Below are 19,468 nucleotides of genomic sequence, written 5' to 3'. Positions count from 1 at the left end.
TAGATGTTAGATTCAAGTTTTGATATTTTTGGTAAATCCAGTATCTTTGGAATGAATATGGTAGAAAATGTCTAATTCTTGTTCAGTAGAGATTTGGCCTTCTTAATCTTATTTAGTAATACTGTATATTCTTTGTTTCTCCTACTTTGAATTCCTTTTTTAGTTTTTCATGTACTTGCAAGTTGAAAATTGATTCAAATTAGGACTTTTATGCATTATTGTGGAATTTAATTTCACACATTATAGATTTTGGAATTTATTGTAATCTTGGCTCAGAACTATTGTTCCGAGTCACAGTGTAATACAGTTTGCTGGTTGAATCTAATTAAGGTGTCGTATCACTTGCATGCAGTATGTATCTTTGCCTACAATGTTCTAAAATTCCTCACTTGGGAATAACACTTCCCTCAGTTGGCTCGATTGAAAAACCCAGCAATATTTGACACATTGTATGTAACTCTTGTTTAAGAGGCAGACTTTGTTTATCTTTTGCATTTTTTGACTATTTTAGCAAAATGCTCAACTGCAGTTTTCATCATGATTGCTAACAGAGTGAATATTAATCTTATTAATGTCACCTATATTCATTTGCTATCACTGCATTCAAAGACAAGCATGACCATATTCTAGGTCTGGTTCACAAATATTAGAGTAGTATCAATACTTTAGTAAATGAAAATTAAGAGGCCTGAAAGTACAATGCTTCTTAACAATTATAATTTTAAAGAAAATGAGCAAAATGTCTCTTTAGGAGGTTATTTTTTACAATTATAGGGCTGACTACAGTACTGTGACTGCCTGCCTTTTGTAGAACTATGTGAAAAAAGGAAGATTTTAAGCCTGCTAGAATTCCCTGGATTATCTTGCTTAGCCCACAGGTCCCCCCTTCCCCCACCTTGGTTTTTACCCACTGTTCCTCTTGCTCTCATTTGCAAGGTAATCATCTCTTAAATAAAGACACAAGAATTCTCCAAAGACTAAGCAGAAACAAGGGTTAAGGGGTCATAGTACTGGTTGACACAAGGCCTTTTGTGACCGTGCTCTTCCCCAGCAGAATTGTTCCCTAAGGTCTTTTTTGTTTGATCTTTGGAAATATATTTTAATATTTTAAAAAGTAGTCTGTCTTTGTCTACATGCAGACTTTCTTGGGCCTTCTAGCAAAGCATGGCAGAAAAAGTACTATCTCTTGGCCCTATCTCTAACCCTTCTTTACTCTCTGACAAGTGTTTCCCAACATCAGCGGTATTGATTGACATCTTAGACCAGATAATTCTTTGTTGGAGGTGGGAGTGGGACTGATCTGTGCATTATAGGATGTTTGGCAGTATCCATGGCTTTTACCCACTAGATGCCTGTAGTAGCCTCTAAGTTAGGATAATCAGAAATGTCTTTCAACACTGTCAGATGTTTCTTGTGGGGCAAATGAGAACCAGTGATATGTTTTGTGCATTTTAACACTTTACAGTTGGGCATGGTGCCACAGGCCTTAGTCCAAGTACTCAGGAGGCTGAGACAGAAAGTGACGTGCCACAAGTTTGAGGCCAGCCTGGGCTACATACTTAGTTCAAAAGCAACCAGGGCTACATAGTGAGACCCTCCTTCATCTACCCCCTCCCCAAAAGTATTGTGTATTGCCAGGTGTGATGGTGCATGCCTCTAATCCCAGTACTCAGAAGGTGAGATGGGAAGATGACCATGAGTTTGAGACCAGTCTGAATTACATAGAGACCCTGTCTCCAGAAAACACCCCCTCACACAAAAGAAAGAAGTAAAGGAAAGGGAAGGAGGAAAAGAAGAAAGGATTGTTTTGATTTTTGATTTTTTTCTGGTACCGGGAATCGAACTCACAACCTCGCGCTTGCCAGGCAGGCACTGTGCCACTGAGCTAAATCCCCAGCCCCTAAGAAGAAAGAACTATATACAAATTAGAGGTTGAGTTAAGCCTGGCAGCAGAACTCACATCAAATCTAGACTTTTTCTGCTGATACCCCAGTGAGGACAGTGAAGCTGAGGGTATCTGGGGATGGTGTCAGGCCTTATGGCTTGCTCATGGACAGTCCTTTACAGAGGTGTTCTATCGAAATAGGGAAAGGGAGTAGGATATTTCAGGGGGTGATTTGACCAGGCTTGACTAGCTGATGTTCCTCACAGGCAGGCCTGAGGTTCTGAAGCAGCTGCAGTGGGCAGAGCTCCCTTGGAATGGCATGTAATATTCCTCAGAATGGCCTTTGCCTTTCTTAGTATGCTGAGTACTTAGCATGTCCTCCTGTGGTCTACAGTTTCTTCTTGAGAATTGTTGTGTCCTATATTTTTTCAGATTCAGTAAACATTTATTGACTCTTATATGCAAAGCATTACTTTCACACACATACTTTTCTTATTCCTTTTTTAGCCCTGTGTGTGGCATTGTTACATACAGTAACAATATGTTCGCAGGGTCACCAGCAGCAATATAGTAGAAGAAACTAACATGTATTGAGTTTTTACTGTGTGCTTGGCACTGTGCTAAGTATTTTATATGTATTAAATCATATCCTCGTGATGATTCTGTGCAATGGGTACTATTATTATACTTCCTTTTATAGATAAGGAAACTGAAGCACAGCAAGGTTAGCTTGTCCAAAGTCCCATAGCAAATAAGTAGTAAATTTTAAATTTGAACTGAGGAAATTTGTCTTCAGGGTCTACTCTTTGGAAACAGGTCATGAAGATTAAATAACTTGTACAAATTCATGGAGCTACTAAGAAACAGAACTGGGATTCAGACAGTATTCCAGAATGACTCCAGTCCATTCTTGTTTCTGATGTGCCAAACTCTGCTTTTTCACTTGTTCCTTCTGTTTCTTTCTGGAGAAGATTGCTAGGAAGGTGCTACCAAAGTACAAGGCATCTGTTCAATTTAGTTTTAGTTTTAGTTTAATTTTTAGTTTAGCTTTAGTTTAGTTCAGTTTAATATTTTGAGATAGGGTCTTGTAGTTCAGGCTTGCCCTGAACTCACTGGCCATTGAACTTGTAGTAATCCTCCTGCCTTGGCCTCTTAGGTGCTGAGATTATAGACTTGTGCCAGCATGCCTGGCTTTGACATCTGTTAAAAGATACTTTATGAGGGCTGGGATTGTGGCTCAGTGGTACAGTACTTGCTTTAAAAATGTGTGAGATCAGGACGTGGTGACACATGCCTATAATCCCAGCACTTGAGAGGCTGAGGCAGGAGGATTGCTGCAAGTTTGAGGCCAGCCTGGGCTACAAAGTGAGTTCAAGTCCAGCCTGAACTGCATAGCAAAACCCTGCCTCAAAAAAAATATATGTGAGACCTTGAGTCAAAGCCCTGCACCACAAAACAACAACTTCAACAACTCCATGATTTCAGAGTGGGATGATAAAAAAGGCAAAAAAGGAGTTTGGAATTCATTTGGTGGACTTCTCTTTTATCCAGTACTTCACTCAGAGTATTCATTTTCACATATGATTTCTGTGGAGAACTCCTAAGTTTAGTTAAGAATACTTTTGTTTTGTGTGGTAGTTCCTGAATGAAAGCATAGTTTGTTTGTTTTTACTTTGGTACATCTGGTTATGGACCTGTTATTTATGCATTTGAGCAGACCAGAAAGCACTGGAACCAGAGTTACTCTTGGGGAAGAGGGGTGGACAGTGCTGATGAGAGAGGTAACATGAGGAGGTCAAACTCTACAGATGGTACGTGTATTTTCTAGGGGTATTTTAACGGAGTACTGCAGGGTAGTGGCTTAAAACAACAAATATACTCTTGCACAGTTGTTGTAGCGGTGGGGTAATTGAACCCAGTACAGATGGTATCCAGAGAGTAAGCTGCAAATGGCTCTGCAGATAATCAGTGTGAGAGAAGACCACTCCAAGTATATGGAGGTCTTGACCAGTGAGTGAGGCATCACAGAGGACACTCAAACCCCAGGTTGTGGTCAGAGACTTCATAGGCCATGAGTCTTCTCAGCAAGTAGGAGGGTCCTTGTCCCGGGATGGTTTGTACTCTAGATGGGACCCTGACAAGAGCAAGCTGAAATGCCTGCGAGACCAGGCAGATGGGCAGTTTCCCAAGCATGGGAACAAATCAGGTCCCCAGGATTGGACTCTTGAGGAACCTTGGTCTTAGACAAAGCTCAGATATGAGAGGGGAGCCAACTAGGTCAGAGCTAGTCATGCAGCAACTGTGACTTACTGCTGAGTTCCAGAGAGTTGACTAAAGAACCTGAAAATTTCTCCTTGCTAGGGATTGGTACCGGAGCCCAGGCAGCGCTGAGCCTTTAGATTGGATGCAGCTGGCTGTAGGGGAAGGCCAGGAGGGAGATACGGATTAGGGCAGTGGTGATCAACCTGTGGCATGAATATTTGTTTTTCTTTTAAGACAAAAGATGTTAATGTATGAGTTGTTTAGTCTAAACTAAAACCGTTGTGTTCAGGTTTAATTCCATTGTTGGCACTCTGTGATAAATAAGTTGAGTACTCATCTCTAAAAGTTTGCCATCAGTGGATTAGGGGCTTCCTCATATAGTTCAGAGACAAATTTTGTCGCTTTCTTGATTCCGGCGAGCACTAAGGTTCTTTGGTAGGGTATAAATGTGCCATATGAGTACTTCAGATAGAAGAGAAATGAAAATTTTAGTGTTAAGTGTCACCTGTGAAATGAAAGCAATGACTCTTCTTAGGAAACATTTTGTATGTCCATCTGTTTACTCTCAAGGGAAAGGTTGAGTTCTTTGACTTTAATACATTTTCTTTGTTGATTCTTAGCTTGATAATACATTTTTGGGACTCTGGTTATCTGTTTAATATAATTAAAACTCATCTGGCCACTGTAGTCTTAGGTATAAGAATTATATCCTAGACTTAGTTTATAAGAACAGAGAACCCCAATGCTAGTGCTTTTTTGTTGTTATTCTCCCTGGACTTTTTTTTTTAATTACTTGTTTTCAAGACCCTTGCCAATTTGGAGACCCTTTCAGATTATTTCATTAGTCTTCAGTTGTATCATAAACAGTTGTGATGAATGTTATTCATAAATTTTGGTATGCCAAGTGATTCTTTAGAATTGCTAGAAACAAAGTTGCTAGATCAAGGATGTACATACAGTTATTTTAAGATGTTTGACTTTTTTAAAATATATTTTTATCAATACATTTTGTGACACGTAATCAATACATTCATTGTGAGGCATTGGTACATGTACACATCACATCTTAGTCCTTTTTATTTCTTCTTCCCACCCCTTTTCTCCTTTTGCCGTCCGTCCCTAGACCTCCTTCCCATCTGCAAAAGGTTGGCCTCCCTGTTTCCTGTTGTGTAAGTATACACAGTTCTGATTACTTCAAGTAGTTATTTCCAAACTGCTCTTCAGAAAAGTTTATACTCTCCAGTTATATATATAAGCACTCTCCTTCCTGAACTCTTACCAATGCTGTGTACAGTATTAAAAAATAATCATCAGCTTGAAAGCTGGCCAATGTGGCATATGTCTCTTGCTCTAGCTCCTTAGGAGGCTAAGGTAGAAGGATTGCTTGAGCCTAGGAGTTCAAGACCAACCTAGGCAATATAAGAAGAATTGTCTCAAAAAGAAAAAAAAGTGTCAGCTTGATAGACAACAAGTAGCATCATATTTTTATTTGGATTGTTTTTATTGTTAGATCAGTTGAACAAATTTCTAAATGTTTCTTGGATATTTAAAAGTTACTTTTTGAGAATTACCTGTCCTTTTTTTGGGGGGAGGGGTGCTACTGGGGATCAAATCTAAAGGTACACTGCCACTGAGCTATATCCTCAGTCCTTTTTTATTTAGTGACAGGGTCTTGCTAAGTTGTCAGGGAGGCCTTAAGCTTGTGATCCTCCTACCTTAGTCTTCTGAGTAGCTGGAATTACAGCTACTATGGCCAGCTCAACAAATATTAACCAAGTATCTTTACAGGCTAGACCCTGACATTGTCATAGGTGAACAAAAAAATAAAAATCCCTGTAATTCAGGAGTTTATATTTAAATGTAGTGGAGCAGGAAAAAAGTAGTATGAGAAATGTTAATAAAGACTATAAAGAAAATTACATGTGGAAGGGAAGTAGACAGTAACTAGGGGTGCTGTGTTATAGTAGTAAAGAGAGGCCTCATCAGTTCCCATGGTGTTTTTAAGTAGAGACCTGAAGAATATAAAGTTGGTATCTGGCAAAAGTATGATAAGCAGAGGAACAGAGAATTCATAGGGCCTAAGGCAAGACTGTTGTTTCATTTATAGCAATAGTTTGATGAGTGAGAAGGTAAAGTTTTTTTGTTTTTCCTCCAGTACTGGGGATTGAACCCAGGACCTTTGCACTGAAATACATCCTCAGACATTTTTATTTTTATTTTTATTTTTATTTTTATTTTTATTTTTATTTTTATTTTTATTTTTATTTTGAGTCTGGGTTGTAACTTGTGGTTCTCCTGCCTCAACCTTTCAGACTACTGGGATTAAAGGCATGAGCCACCACACCTGTCTGAGGAAGTGAGTTTGTGAAGCAGCAAGAAATGGGGTGGATGAGGCCTGGCAGACCACCCAGAGTCTTGCACCCAGGCTAAGGAATTTTGACTTCATTCTGAATGATATGGGGAGCTATTGGAGAATTTTGAGTAGTGAAGTGACATGGCTTGACCCAGTGTCTTAAAAGGACTTGATTGGTGGTGAATGGAGAGCAGACTTTGGGGAGGGACAGTGGAAGATTTGGAAGACCTGTTCGGAGCCTACTGTGCTGTGCAAGATGAGAGACACTAGTGCCCTGGATGTGGTTGCCAGATGTAGAGTTAGTGACTAGTGGTATTCTTAGCATAGAGCCAAGTAGATTTTGATGAATTTAATGCAGAGTGTGAAAGAAAGGGTAGTACTGTAGTTAAAAATGACTTCAAGGTTTTGGCCTGACCAGCTGATAGAATGCAGTTGCTATTAACTGAATTCTATTCTATTCTGAAACGAAGTGTGGGACGAGCAAGTTTGCTGCTAGTGGTGACATCTTAATGATTTGGGGGATCTTTTTATGTGCTGAAGTACATTGTTTTGTCATTTAGGTGTAGAAGTCCCCTTCCCCAGTTGTTGTAGTTAACGTTGTTAGTAGTATTTTCTGTACAAAAATGCCAGATTTTCATTTTATTGTTTGTTAGCCTTTTGAGATTTTTACTTTGCTGTAATGTATAGAAAGGTTCTAAAAATAATCACTGTTACTTTCTTTAAATCCAATACACCTATGGTTTTATATTGGCATTTAATCTGGTGAAATTAATTTTGTTCTTTACTGTGAATTACAATTCAACTTTAATTTTTCTCCAATAATTATTTTTTTATGGTAGCATTAAGTAATTTGATCTCTTGTGACAAATTATTTTATCATTTCCTCCAAATTGGATGAGGATGTGTGGGAGGCATTTTAATACACATTAATGTTTAACAACCACTTGATCTGGTCTTTAGTTGATGATATGGTCATCATAATTTCTGAGTATACTAGATTATAAACATTTTTCTCCTGAGTCTCTTCCATTCTCAAAGAAGATACTTGCCTTAGAAAGTGGCTTTTATTAGTTTGCCTCAATTATTGTAGATTCTGCCTTGTGAATGATATATGTGAACTTTTTTTAACCACAGTCTGTGTCTTGTTACCAGCTATACTTTTTGGCTGTTTCATTGTATTGCCTGACAGTTGCTCTGAGATTGTAAACTCCAGTTTGCTTTGGCAATACAAGTTGAGTAAAACAGTATACTTGCTGTCTATGTAATCATATTATGGGTTCCCAATAACTGTAGTGTTTATGCTTTTCACTAGAGCACAGAGAATTTGTTCTAGTTCTTCTCTGATACATAGGTAATACAGAGGTAATGCTAGTATTTACTAGATTTTTTTCTTTAAGGAAATAAATGAATTTCTTATTAATAATGCTTACTGAATCTTAATAGTGGGTAAAATCTATAAGCTTGGAAGTAAACCTGTAGCATATCATTACCTTAAAAATCTGTGTAAAGGCTGGTTGAACTTAAATCTTACAAATTTTTGTTTGTTTGTTTTTGCTTTTTGTAGAGAGGGAAATATGACGTTCCTAAGTGGCTATCTCCCAGTAGCATTCTGCTTCTTCAACAAATGCTGCAGGTAAACTTTGTTATTTATTTTTAAATAGTAAAAGACCATTGTAATTGTTTAACTTTTTTGCCCCCTTTGTTATTGAGGATTGAACATAGGATCTTTGCACTAAACTACATCCCTAGCCTTTTACTTTTTAAATTTTGAGACAGGGTCTTATAGGTCACTAAGTTGTCTAGACAGGCTTGAACTTGTGATCCTCCTGCCTCAGCCTTTCAGAGTGCTGAGATTACAGATGTTTGCCACAGTGCCCCACTTTGATTTTTTTCTTCATTATATTGTAAAACCAATTTATGTATACCTATACTGTAAGTCTGTGTTGTGTTTTTTCATACTTTTTCTTGAGCATTGTCTGTTTCCTTTAACTAGCTCTTGTCCAACTCACAACTCTCTTCCTTTTTTTTTTTTTTGAGACAGAGTTTCGCTATCTAGTTTAGGAGGTCCTTGAACTCAATATGTAGCCCAGGCTGGCCTCAAACTTGCAGCAATCATCCTGCCTCAGTATCCCGAGTGCTGGGATTATAGGTGTGTGTCACCATGCCTGACTCTTCTATTTTCTTAGTCCTTGCACATTAGAGATATAGAAGGTACTGAAAGAATGCTTGAATGAGCTGATACGCAATTGAGTGGTCACAGTGTAATGGCTTTGAAACGTTCACATATGACAAAATTCCCAGACCAGCTTGTTAAGACAGTTTGCTGGGCCCTATGTGTGAGTGTCTGAGTCAGTAGATCTTGGGATAAGACTAAGATTTCAACAAGTCCCCAGATGCTGCTGTCTGGGAACTCATGTGGAGAACCACAGTGGTAGTGAGATCTAGGTCGGTATCCATCCTGCTAACCACCTCAACTGGTTTTGATCTATAAAATGGGAGTTCAGAGCCTGCCTCACTGCTGTGTAGTGTTATGAGGCTAAAATGAGATTTATAGGAAGCACTTTGAAAATACATTATTAGTATAGTATTTTATTCATTAGGTATTTAGAATACCTTCTGGTTTTTTCAACTATTAAGCCATCTCTACCTTTTATTTAAAATTTACCGCAGGCTCACCCACCTTAAGTAGGCCAGACCACCAAATCTCCATATTGAGATTGAAAATGCCTCATCCTTTCTTCTAAACTCCAAAAAAGTTAATCTTTGTTGATTAATTTCTCTCTCCTCACATTTGAAAATTACAACTGGAAAAGAAAGGTATGCTGTGTGTGACTGTAGCTCATCGGAGGTAGAGATTTCATATTCAGTATGAATGCCCTGCATTGTGGTTGCTTGAATATTAAATTGGTGAATATTTCCCGTGAATAGATTTTTCAGCAGAAGACTATTACATCATACAATAGATTGACTGAACTTCATGAATAATGTCCATACCAATGAAGTTCATGTTTGTTAAAAATTTATCTTTGAAGCTTGTGTTGCTTGCTTTAGTTTCCTTGCCTTTATTGCCTTCTTAAAAGAATTTATTCCAAGGCCACTTTAAGGTCTTTGACAGCATTTTTTGTGATGGTGAAGTTTACATCTGTTCTGGTGCATTTTGGGTTCTTAGGAAGAGAGGTGTTCTGTGTTCTGTATTTGAAATGTTAATCTCTAGCTACTTCTTACTGGCCACTAGGTGGACCCAAAGAAACGGATTTCTATGAAAAATCTATTGAACCATCCCTGGATCATGCAAGATTACAACTGTCCTGTTGAGTGGCAAAGCAAGAATCCTGTAAGTAAAATAAAACCCAGTATAATTTTTGTTTTTACTTTGTGTGATTCTTTTCTGAATTTAAGACCAACAATGATGTGACCTAAATATACAAGAAAATGTATTTTGAGGATTTGTCAGATTGGTGTTTGGGAGACTTATAACCTAATCATATATTTGGCTGTTAATCTGTAGGACAGGGAATGGTTCCTTAGCCGGGGCTGCATGTAAACATCACCTGGGACTTAACAAAAGCAGTGCCTGCTCCCCACCCCAGAACACTTAATTAGTATTTTTAAAAGTTCCCAGGTGTCTCTCATGTGTAGTCAGGATTGTGAACAGTACATTGGGAATTTTGGGTAAGTTACTTAACTTTGCTATTTATTCATCTGTAAAAAGTAGGTTAAACTAGTTCTACTTCCCAAAATAGTTGCAAGGCTATATCAATTCTCAGACATTTTAGTCTGAGGACCTTTTTACGCTCTTAATATTTATTTATTAATTCATTTTAAAGTAACAGTAAAGTAACAGTTAAAAAACCTATGACATGTCATAAATAAATATTTTTATGAAGAAAGTTCATTTAAAAATAAAGTTAGCAAAAAGAAGTGGCATGTTTTACATCTTTGCAAATTTCTTTAGTTTGGCTTAATAGAAAACATCTGCGTGTTGCCTGCTTCTGTGTTTATCTGTTTTTCTGTGTTATTTTGATTGAAATATGTGAAGAAAATGCAGCTTCACATAGATATATAGTAGGAAAAGGGAACTGTTTTAATAGCCTTTTCAGATATCCTCTGATAATCCACTAAAACTTGACAAGTGGTAGTTTCCTAAAGGTTAGTTATATGTAGAATCTGAAATCACATCAATGACTCTTTGTACTTTAGCCCATAAAATCCACTGATCTGTCCATTGGTTATGTTCCCCATGGAACATTATGTATTGTCATTTGGAAAATGCTTGTTCACTGAATGGTGCAAGTCTACCAAATGTCAATACATTTCATTGTACAATATTTAAAAATTCCATTCTGTAACATCACTACTAATCTCATCGGAAAATTTTTAAATATTGGGAAGCTGTCAAGTTCAGAGTAGTATATACAAATTTTCTAAAATTCTAGTTTTTGTTTGAAAGCCCAAATTACATCAAAGGCAACAAATTCTGTCAGTTAATTTCCTTGAAGTAAAAAGCTCACTTTGTTCATCTTTGACAAAATTTCTACTAAATATCCAAGTCTAAATACCATAGTTTATCAGTGTTCTTTCAAAGAAAAATGGTGTGTAGAACATAGAGATAAGAGCTAATTGAACTTGTAACTCACTTGTACAGGAGCTTGTCCTGCAGACAGCAGCTGTACTTTGTGTGTAGAAGCTCCTTAGGATACTTCCTATTTTACAACACACAGTCTTACAAACAGATGCACTCAATGTTGAAATTCATTAAAGTTAACACTTTTTACTAGTTCATCAAGGACTTAATTCAAACTGGCTTTTTTCTGTTGTTTTGCTGTGAATGCATGATAAAGAGTACAGTTTGTTGCCACTATATTGATTTGTACTAAGGCATCAACGGTTTTATTCATCATTATTTTTGTACCATTAGTGCAAATCCAGCTCTGTGTAAAATGAACAATAGTATTATTATGAAAATAGTTTTGATCTTGGATACCTTAAGGGGTCTGCAGATCACACTTTGAGAACTGATCTAAACCATAGATGTAAGAACTTAAAAAGCACTAAGTGCTATCCAAGTTTAAGCAATTACCTTAATACTCCTACATTAATGTTTCAGAAAAATACTTTTTTAAACAGCATCTTGGGGCTGGGGATTTAGCTCAGTGGCACAGCACCTGCCTGGCAAGCGCAAGGTTGTGAGTTCGATTCCCGGTACCAGAGAAAAACCAAAATAAATTAATTAATTAATTAATTAAACAGCATCTTGAACTTGATAAAAATGTGGTATGGACATTACTAAAGGTTGTGTTTACTTTGTGTATTAGTTAACTGTTGCCACATTTTAAAAAATGTAGGCTTAAAACAATACTGATTTAGAATTCTGTGGACAAACAGTTTAGGCAGGATTCACCCAGGGAGTTAGTTTCCATGCTGTCCTGCCTGGGGTCACTCGTGTGGCTTCCGTCATGTGGTGATTTGGGATTAAATGGTATAAAGCCTCACTCAGAAGACTGTTGGGCCATATGTATCTAGCAGGCTAGTGTGGGGGTACTTCGTATGGTGACCGGATTCTAAAAGAAGGAATAAAGAGGGCAAGACCTAATATCGAAGCATTTTTAAAGCCTCTGCTTACATTGTGCTCAGTAATAGTGTCTCATTGGCTGAGGCCAGAGCCAGTAGGGAAGGTCTACTCTTTTAAATCAGTATAGTTCTTATCCCCTATTTGTTATTTGTAGATAAGGAAACTAAGGAATAAAAGGTAATCCTTTAAGAAATGAATTTAGAGAGAAATATAGCAGTGCTGTACATCTTTGTAAATTTCTTTTCTGGCTTAATAGAAGACACTTGGATATTTATCTGCTATAGCATTCATCCTGCATGCACATGTTGTTTGGTTTTTTTTTTTTTGGTTTTTCTCCGGTACCGGGAACCGAACTCACAACCTTGCGCTTGCCAGGCAGGCACTTTTCCCGCTGAGCTAAACCCCCAGCCCCTGCACATGTTGTTTTGATGGAAGTAAATAAAGAAAACAGACTCACACAGTTGTGTAATTAGAAAAGGGAGAAGTATTTTAATAGGCTTTTCAGATAGTCTCTGGTGTGCTATATTGGGGATATTCGCTGCTGTGCTGCCAGAACTGCAGTAGAGTGGGACATGAGCAGGGACAAGCAGAATAGCTTGGAGGTTTGGCTCAGACTTACCATAATATAGACTTTATAGACTTGGGATAGTGAGGCATTTGCTTTCTGGAGTAATCACACCAGTAAATATACTCTTCCCAGTGGGCAGAAGTTCTGGAAAAATAGACCTCACTTGCTTCAAGCCCTTTCTTCTAACTTCTCAGTATTACAGACCTTGCAAACTGAGCTGAAATTCTTCCTGATTCTCCTTTAACTGTCCACTCCTAAAATTTCTCTTATCCGTATTTTCCTGGCTCTCCATGTTGCCTTTAATATCTACTGAGCAAATACAACACACTTCTAGCAGTTGTCAGCACTGAGAGTCTGAGAACAGTGAAGTGTCCGTGCAGTACCACAGAAGAGCCTGGGAAGCAGGAGTGTGCTCCTTGTGAGGCGAATGGCGGGCAGTGTAGATGCCTGCGTTCAGCCATTGGGGGTCATCGTTTCTCCACGTGTGATATGTGGAGGCCACTGCCTGTCTTCTTTCTCAGCCATGATCCTGACAGCGATGTGCTGCTGTTTGTGCTAGAACGTATACCACAATGGAGAACGTCTCTGATTTCAACAACCTAAAGGTTTAGTTTTTTTTTTTTTTTTTTAATTTGAGGCATCATATATAGTAAGTGTATAAAGTTTTAGGTGTTCCAAGAGTATACAGTTTTCCTTACATTTTAATATAATAATTGTAATATTTGAATACTTAGAAAGTCTCTGATTTCAACAACCTAAAAGGTTTATAGTTTTTTTTCTTTAAATTTGAGGCATCATATATAGTAAAATGTATAAAGTTTTGGGTGTTCCAAGAGTTTACAGTTTTCCTTACATATTAATATAATAATTGTAATATTTATTGAGTACTTAGAATAGTGTGCTATTATAATAGGGCTTTCTTTATTTCATTTCTCAATGTAATATATCTAGAACTCTTAGGATGGTACCTTTAAGAGTTAGGTACTATTTTATGAACTTTTTTTTTAACTCTTTTAACTGACTTAATCCTCACATTAGTAGCCTTCTGAAGTAGGTACTTTTAGTCCCAGTTTTACAGATGAAACAACTGAGGCACAGAGTTATACAGAATGATACTTCAGTTCACGAATGCTTTCACTTGTAAACAATTTAGTTCACAAATTCTTTTGTTTGTAAACAACTTGGTTCACAAACAGAAGCATTAGGCAACATTTTGCTTTTGTTTGCAAACTCTGCATCGAGTGACAAACATGACCATGTTTGCCTTTCCTGCAGAAACACAATCATGGTCATCTTTTTCAAAATTGTAGAATAAATTAAATTTGTGAACTGAGGTACCACTGTAACTTTCCTATAGTAAAAAATTTAGTAAATGCAGAACATGGTTTTAAATCCAGATAGAAGGCCTCCAGCATGGAATGGATCTGATAGGTCACCTAGTTCAAGGTCAGGACCTGTATCCTTGCATCTACAGTTTTTATGGCAGACTTTGCTTGTCTGATCTCTACTGGAGTAGAGCCATAGTGGTATGGTTGAAGAAACCCCAGGCTAAGCAAAAATACCAGTCTTTGGCAGAGCACAATTATTCTGAGCCTTCATTTTACCATCTCTAATATGGGTACTCTAATGTCAGTCTTCTGTGCTTGTTTGGCTCTTGTTTTGTCCTTTTTAGAGTGGCTTTACATGTTCTGTCACTCATCTCTGTTCTGCAGGATCAAATGAGTTACAGAAGAGGTACAAAGGATTGTTGCTTTTTGCAAATATTTTCCTTTCTCCTTCAATATTGTGTTTTATCAAGAATGAACTATAAGAAACCTCAATTTTACTTGGATTGTTAAGGTAGAAATGCTGTTCTATACCTCTATGCATGATATCCCATTTTCATACACAGTTTTAATACTCAAATATTGTATCAAACAGAAACTATATTTGGTTCCATTTTCTGCCCTAGTAAATGGGAAATATAGTAGGCCCAGGTAGTCCAAAATAATTGGCTAGGTTTTGTATTTATTTTTTGTGCTTAATTTAACTTGACTTGTGTGTGAGAACTCAGAACACAAAAAGTAAAGTATTGAAGCCCTCTGGAAAGCCTAGGTTGTGATAAACCATGTTTTTCAGATCCTGCTATGTTTTCTGCCCTACCCTTTTGTTCTTGCTACTTTGGGAGCCCAGAAATGATATCACCTTCTCCCTACCCCGTCTCTCCTACACCTATTCTGTGGTAAAGTACAGAGCAGGAGGCTATGAGAAAGGTTTGTTGTTGTTGTTTTTGAAGGAGTATCTTAAGGTCATGGAGGGGAATACTGTTTCTTGCTTGAGCAATGGTGATACCAACAAGAAGATGCCCATCTTGGTGTTAAAGGGTTTGGACTTCTGAAATTGAGATCATCCCAAAGGGAGAATGTATAGTTCTAGGAGCTGCCAAGGTCAAAGCGACACAATGGAAACTTAGCGCTTTGAATTCCCGTGGTGCCTGGTATGAATCTTCGTGGTCTCCCCTTTCTCTGTAAATGGTGAGGTTGTGTTTTTACCAACCAAAAATGCAAGTTTGTCTCAGTCTTTTCAAGCTGCCATAACAAAATACTGTAAGTCGGGTGGCATATAGACAACAGAAATTTATTTCTCATCGTTCTGGAGGCTGGAAGGTTCAAGATTAAAGTGCTGATTGATTTAGCATTTGGTGAGGGCCTGCATTCTGTTTTCTTAACAGTGTATCATCTCTCTGGGGCCTCTTCTCTAAGAATATTAATCCCATTCTTGAGGATGGAGCCCTGTTATGATCTGAACACCCTTTCCTAATACTATCACATTGGTGATTAGGTTTCATTATGTAAATTTTAAGGGGACATAAACATTCAGACTACAACAAGATCATTGTCTTTATTATTCTTCCGTTTTCATGATGACCCTTAAGTGTGGTGTCCTCATATGTTTAAATATCACATTGTCTCTCTGGTCTGAGAAACTGAAAGGACCAAAATGTATAATAGATATTGTGAAATAGGAAGAAAATATTCAAATGGGAAGAGGAACTAGGGAGAGGGGAGGAGAAAGGAAGGAAGGAAGGGAAAAGAAAAAAGAATAGAAGGAAAAAATGGAAACAAACTTCTGTAAATAAGGAGGGGAAGAGGGATTAAAGGAATGAAGAAAAAACAATTACGATATATCATGTGCAGGTACAAATTCCCTATGATGAATATTGTCTAAATATATGTATCTAAAATGTACCAATAAAATTAATTTTTTAAAAGTGTGGTTTAAAAAAAAGAGTGGTGTCCTGAACAAGGACAGGTCATGATACTGCTCTACTTTGTACTGGGCAGAATTCTCTTTCGTGTGGTGTTTGGTTCTGAATAACTCACTTTGAAGGTCAGTGGCAACTTGATGTATGTGTTTGTGTATGATCTAAAGAAAGAGGCAGAATAATAAGAGGAATTAATTGTTAAAACAGTGGTTGAAGAAGTTGAAAAGAGAAGAAAAGTTGGAGAAGAGAAACATTCAAGTTTTTGAGAAGCTGTTATGTTACAGAAGAAACAGAATTATGACTGTTAGTAAAAGTAGTTAATCACTTTGAGGGCCTCATCTGTTTAGATGTTGTACTAGGTACTCCCTGTATGCTACAAATATTCCAAGACATCTACTCTCTTTTACAAATGACGAAACTGAAGCTCGGTGAGGTATAGTAACATATTCAAGGTCACACATTCATTAAGTGATGTCACAGTTAAGGCCAAGGTCTGCCGAATCCCAAAGCCCCTTAACCATCAGGCTGCGCGCTGACTCGCAGTGGGGAGAGATCACAGTGAGGCAGACCTCACGCGACAGGGAGAAGCTAACCATTCCAACTGTTCTGAGTTCCCTGCAGAGGAGGCCTTGAAGCAGAAAGTAAAACATCACTTACTGAGGCTGTTGTGAAAAGAATGTCTTATTTTGGAAAGATGAATCTTAAAATTACATTCCATATGATTCTTTTCACATGTGATGAGCTCCTCCTGTCCAGGCTGGACCAGGCCATTCCTTTTGTTCCGTGATGTGTACTCAGTTCCCTCTGGTCCTGAGGTTCTATCCTGCAGGGATCTGAATAGTTGGATCATTCTGGAACAAAATGAAATTCGTATAGAGATTCTCATTCTTCTGTTTGTGTTTTTGTTTTTTGAGATGGAGTCTCGCTGTGTAGTTCAGGCTGGCCTTGAGCTCACTATGTAGCCTAGGCTGGCTTTGAATTTACAGTGATCTTCCTGTGTTAGTCTCCTAAATGTTGAGAATACAGGAGTGCATCACCACTCCTGGCCTCTTCGTTTTTTTGGTTTTTTTAAAGCTTGGTCTATGTGTTCGTGTGTGATCTAAAGAAAGGGGCAGAATAATAAGAGGAATTAATTGTTAAAACAGTGGTTGAAGAAACTGAAAAGAGAAGAAAAGTTGGGGAAGAGAAACATTCAAGTTTCTGAGAGGCTGTTATATTACAGCCTCTTATTTTTTTTTAAGTTTTTTAAGTTTTAAATTTTGCTAGTACCTTTGGCAAAGATACTAGCAGCATCTACAGTACCATCTTAAGGGCTCCTTGGATTGTACTGACCTAAACGTAACCTGAGGTATAATATGCTGCAAGTCTGAGCCACTTTTTACCAGAACGTTGTACAGCCACCGTACCAGTGCCTAGATGGCTACTCGTTCATGAAAATGATGCCAAAGTCTTGGCATAGTTGTTTTGCTGCATGAAGGCAGTTTAATAATCGATCTGATGAGAGTAGGAGAGCTGGGAAAGAACTCATCTTCTCATTGTCATATATGGCTTCAAAAATTATGAGGACTATTGGGTTATAGGTCAGTGGTAGGCACATGGGTAAGGTACAGTGTTTCATCCCCCACACAAGAAAGGGTATCCCAAAGTTTGCAAACTCCTATTAATGTTACATGTTGGTGTTTTATAGAGTAATTATGCTGACTTTTAAATTTCAAAACAATAAATATAAAAAGTTTATGAAATTCTTTTTTGTAGTTGATTCACCTTGATGATGATTGTGTAACAGAACTTTCTGTACATCATAGAAACAACAGGCAAACAATGGAGGATTTAATTTCACTGGTAAGAAACACAACCTGAATTTGAGAATATCTTATGTTTCTTTGTTCATTAGCAGTATGTTAAGCATAATATAGCATTCTTAGACCTATGATTTTTGTCATGAATGTAAATATTGTATGCATTTTATATTTATGTATAATTTTAGTGTAGTTCTTTTATTTATTTTATTTCCTTTCCTTTCTTTTATTTTACTTTATTTTTGCGTATGGGGAACCTAACTCAAGACCTAACGCTTAACAGGCAGGCGCTGTGCCACTGAGCTGTATCCCTGGCCCCAGTGTTCGTTTGTTCTTTCGTTCTTTCTTTCTTTTTCTTTCTTTCTTTCTTTCTTTCTTTCTTTCGTTCTTTCTTTCTTTCTTTCTTTCTTTCTTTCTTTCTTTCCTTCCTTCCTTCCTTCCTTCCTTCCTTCCTTCCTTCCTTCCTTCCTTCTTTCTTTTCATTTATTTTTTATTTTTCACTTTAAAGAGAAAACAAAATAACAACCAAGATAAAAACAAAATAACACAAAAGGAATAAAAATGATACAGAATTTTAAAACAAGGTGATAGGAAGTTAGCAATGGTTGTTATATTACATATTGTTATTTTTAATGAAGTTGCTCAATTACTAGATGTAAGAAAGCAAGATTGATCAAAAATTAAAGAAAATAAAAAACAGTTTAAAAACCACTAGAAACGATACAGAATTTCAGTAATCGAGGTAGTAGGGATTCAACAATGGTTGTTATATTGCATGTTGTGGTCTTCAAATTGTTCACATTACCAGATATAATCACACAAAATTGGCCAGAAAAAGAAAAATTTAAGCATTAACTATTCCTTTCAATAAACCAATAGACATCAGTAGTACAATTATCCCAGCTATCCTTTGTATATCCATATATATTTCTCTCTCTCTCTCTTTCCTTCCTTTCTTTTCTCCTTTCCCTCGTCCCAGTTGTTCCATCCCTTTGAGTAGCTTCTTTCCCTTTCACAATATCTATTGTATTTTTCAAGTTTTATTTACTTTTTGAGGTTCTTACACTAGAAAGACAATATGATGTTTACACGTGGATCTGATTTATTTCACTTACGAGTATAGTCTCTAGTTGCATCCATTTTCCTATAAAAGCCTCAAGATTATCTTTTTTGTAACTGAGTAACACTCCATTGTATAAAAATACCACATCTTTTTTATCCATTCCTCAGTTGATGGGCATTCAGGTCGTTTTCAAGACTTAACTATGACAAATTGTGGTGCTATAAACATGGGTACACAAATATCACTGTAGTATGATGTTTTCAGTTCTTCTGGAAAAATACCCAGAAGGGGAATAGCAAGATTGAATAGGACCTCTAGTCCTAGTTTTCTGAGGAATCTCCAAACTGATTTCCACAGTGGTTTCACTAATCTACACTCGCAGCAGCAGTGGAGAAGAGTTCCTTTTTCTCCGTAGCCCCTCTAGCATTTATTGATAGCCATTCTTTCTAGGATGAGGTGGAATCTCAGTGTGTTTTAATTTGCATTTCTCGAATAACCAATGATGTTGAACATTGTTTCATGTATTTATTTGCCATTTGTATCTCCTTGTCTGAGAAGTGTGTATTTATCTCCGATGCCCATTTATGGATTGGGTCTTTGTTTTTTTGTTTGTTTTTTTTTTATTTTAAAGATAAAAGGAGGGAAACATTAACAGACATACAACATTTTACAACATATCACAAGCACAGTACAGACAATACAGAGTTACAAACAAAGTGGTA

At 37.2% G+C, this 19,468-nt stretch overlaps 1 protein-coding gene across 1 annotated transcript in view; it reads left to right on the top strand.

The window, feature by feature from the left end:
• Nucleotides 1-19,468, top strand: part of Melk (maternal embryonic leucine zipper kinase) — a 96,873-nt gene that overhangs the window by 52,113 nt on the left and 25,292 nt on the right. Inside the window, exons 9-11 of the mRNA XM_005382898.2 lie at nt 8,065-8,133; nt 9,736-9,834; nt 17,640-17,726. Of these exons, the coding sequence (XP_005382955.1) occupies nt 8,065-8,133; nt 9,736-9,834; nt 17,640-17,726 (255 nt within the window). The remainder of the gene's footprint in view (nt 1-8,064; nt 8,134-9,735; nt 9,835-17,639; nt 17,727-19,468) is intronic.

The sequence above is a fragment of the Chinchilla lanigera genome, unplaced genomic scaffold, assembly GCF_000276665.1.
Source record: "Chinchilla lanigera isolate Chin_1 unplaced genomic scaffold, ChiLan1.0 scaffold00018, whole genome shotgun sequence".
NCBI classification, from domain to species: domain Eukaryota; kingdom Metazoa; phylum Chordata; class Mammalia; order Rodentia; family Chinchillidae; genus Chinchilla; species Chinchilla lanigera.
Note: the sequence above shows the minus strand (reverse complement) of the source record. Positions and strands in the feature narration are given on the sequence as shown.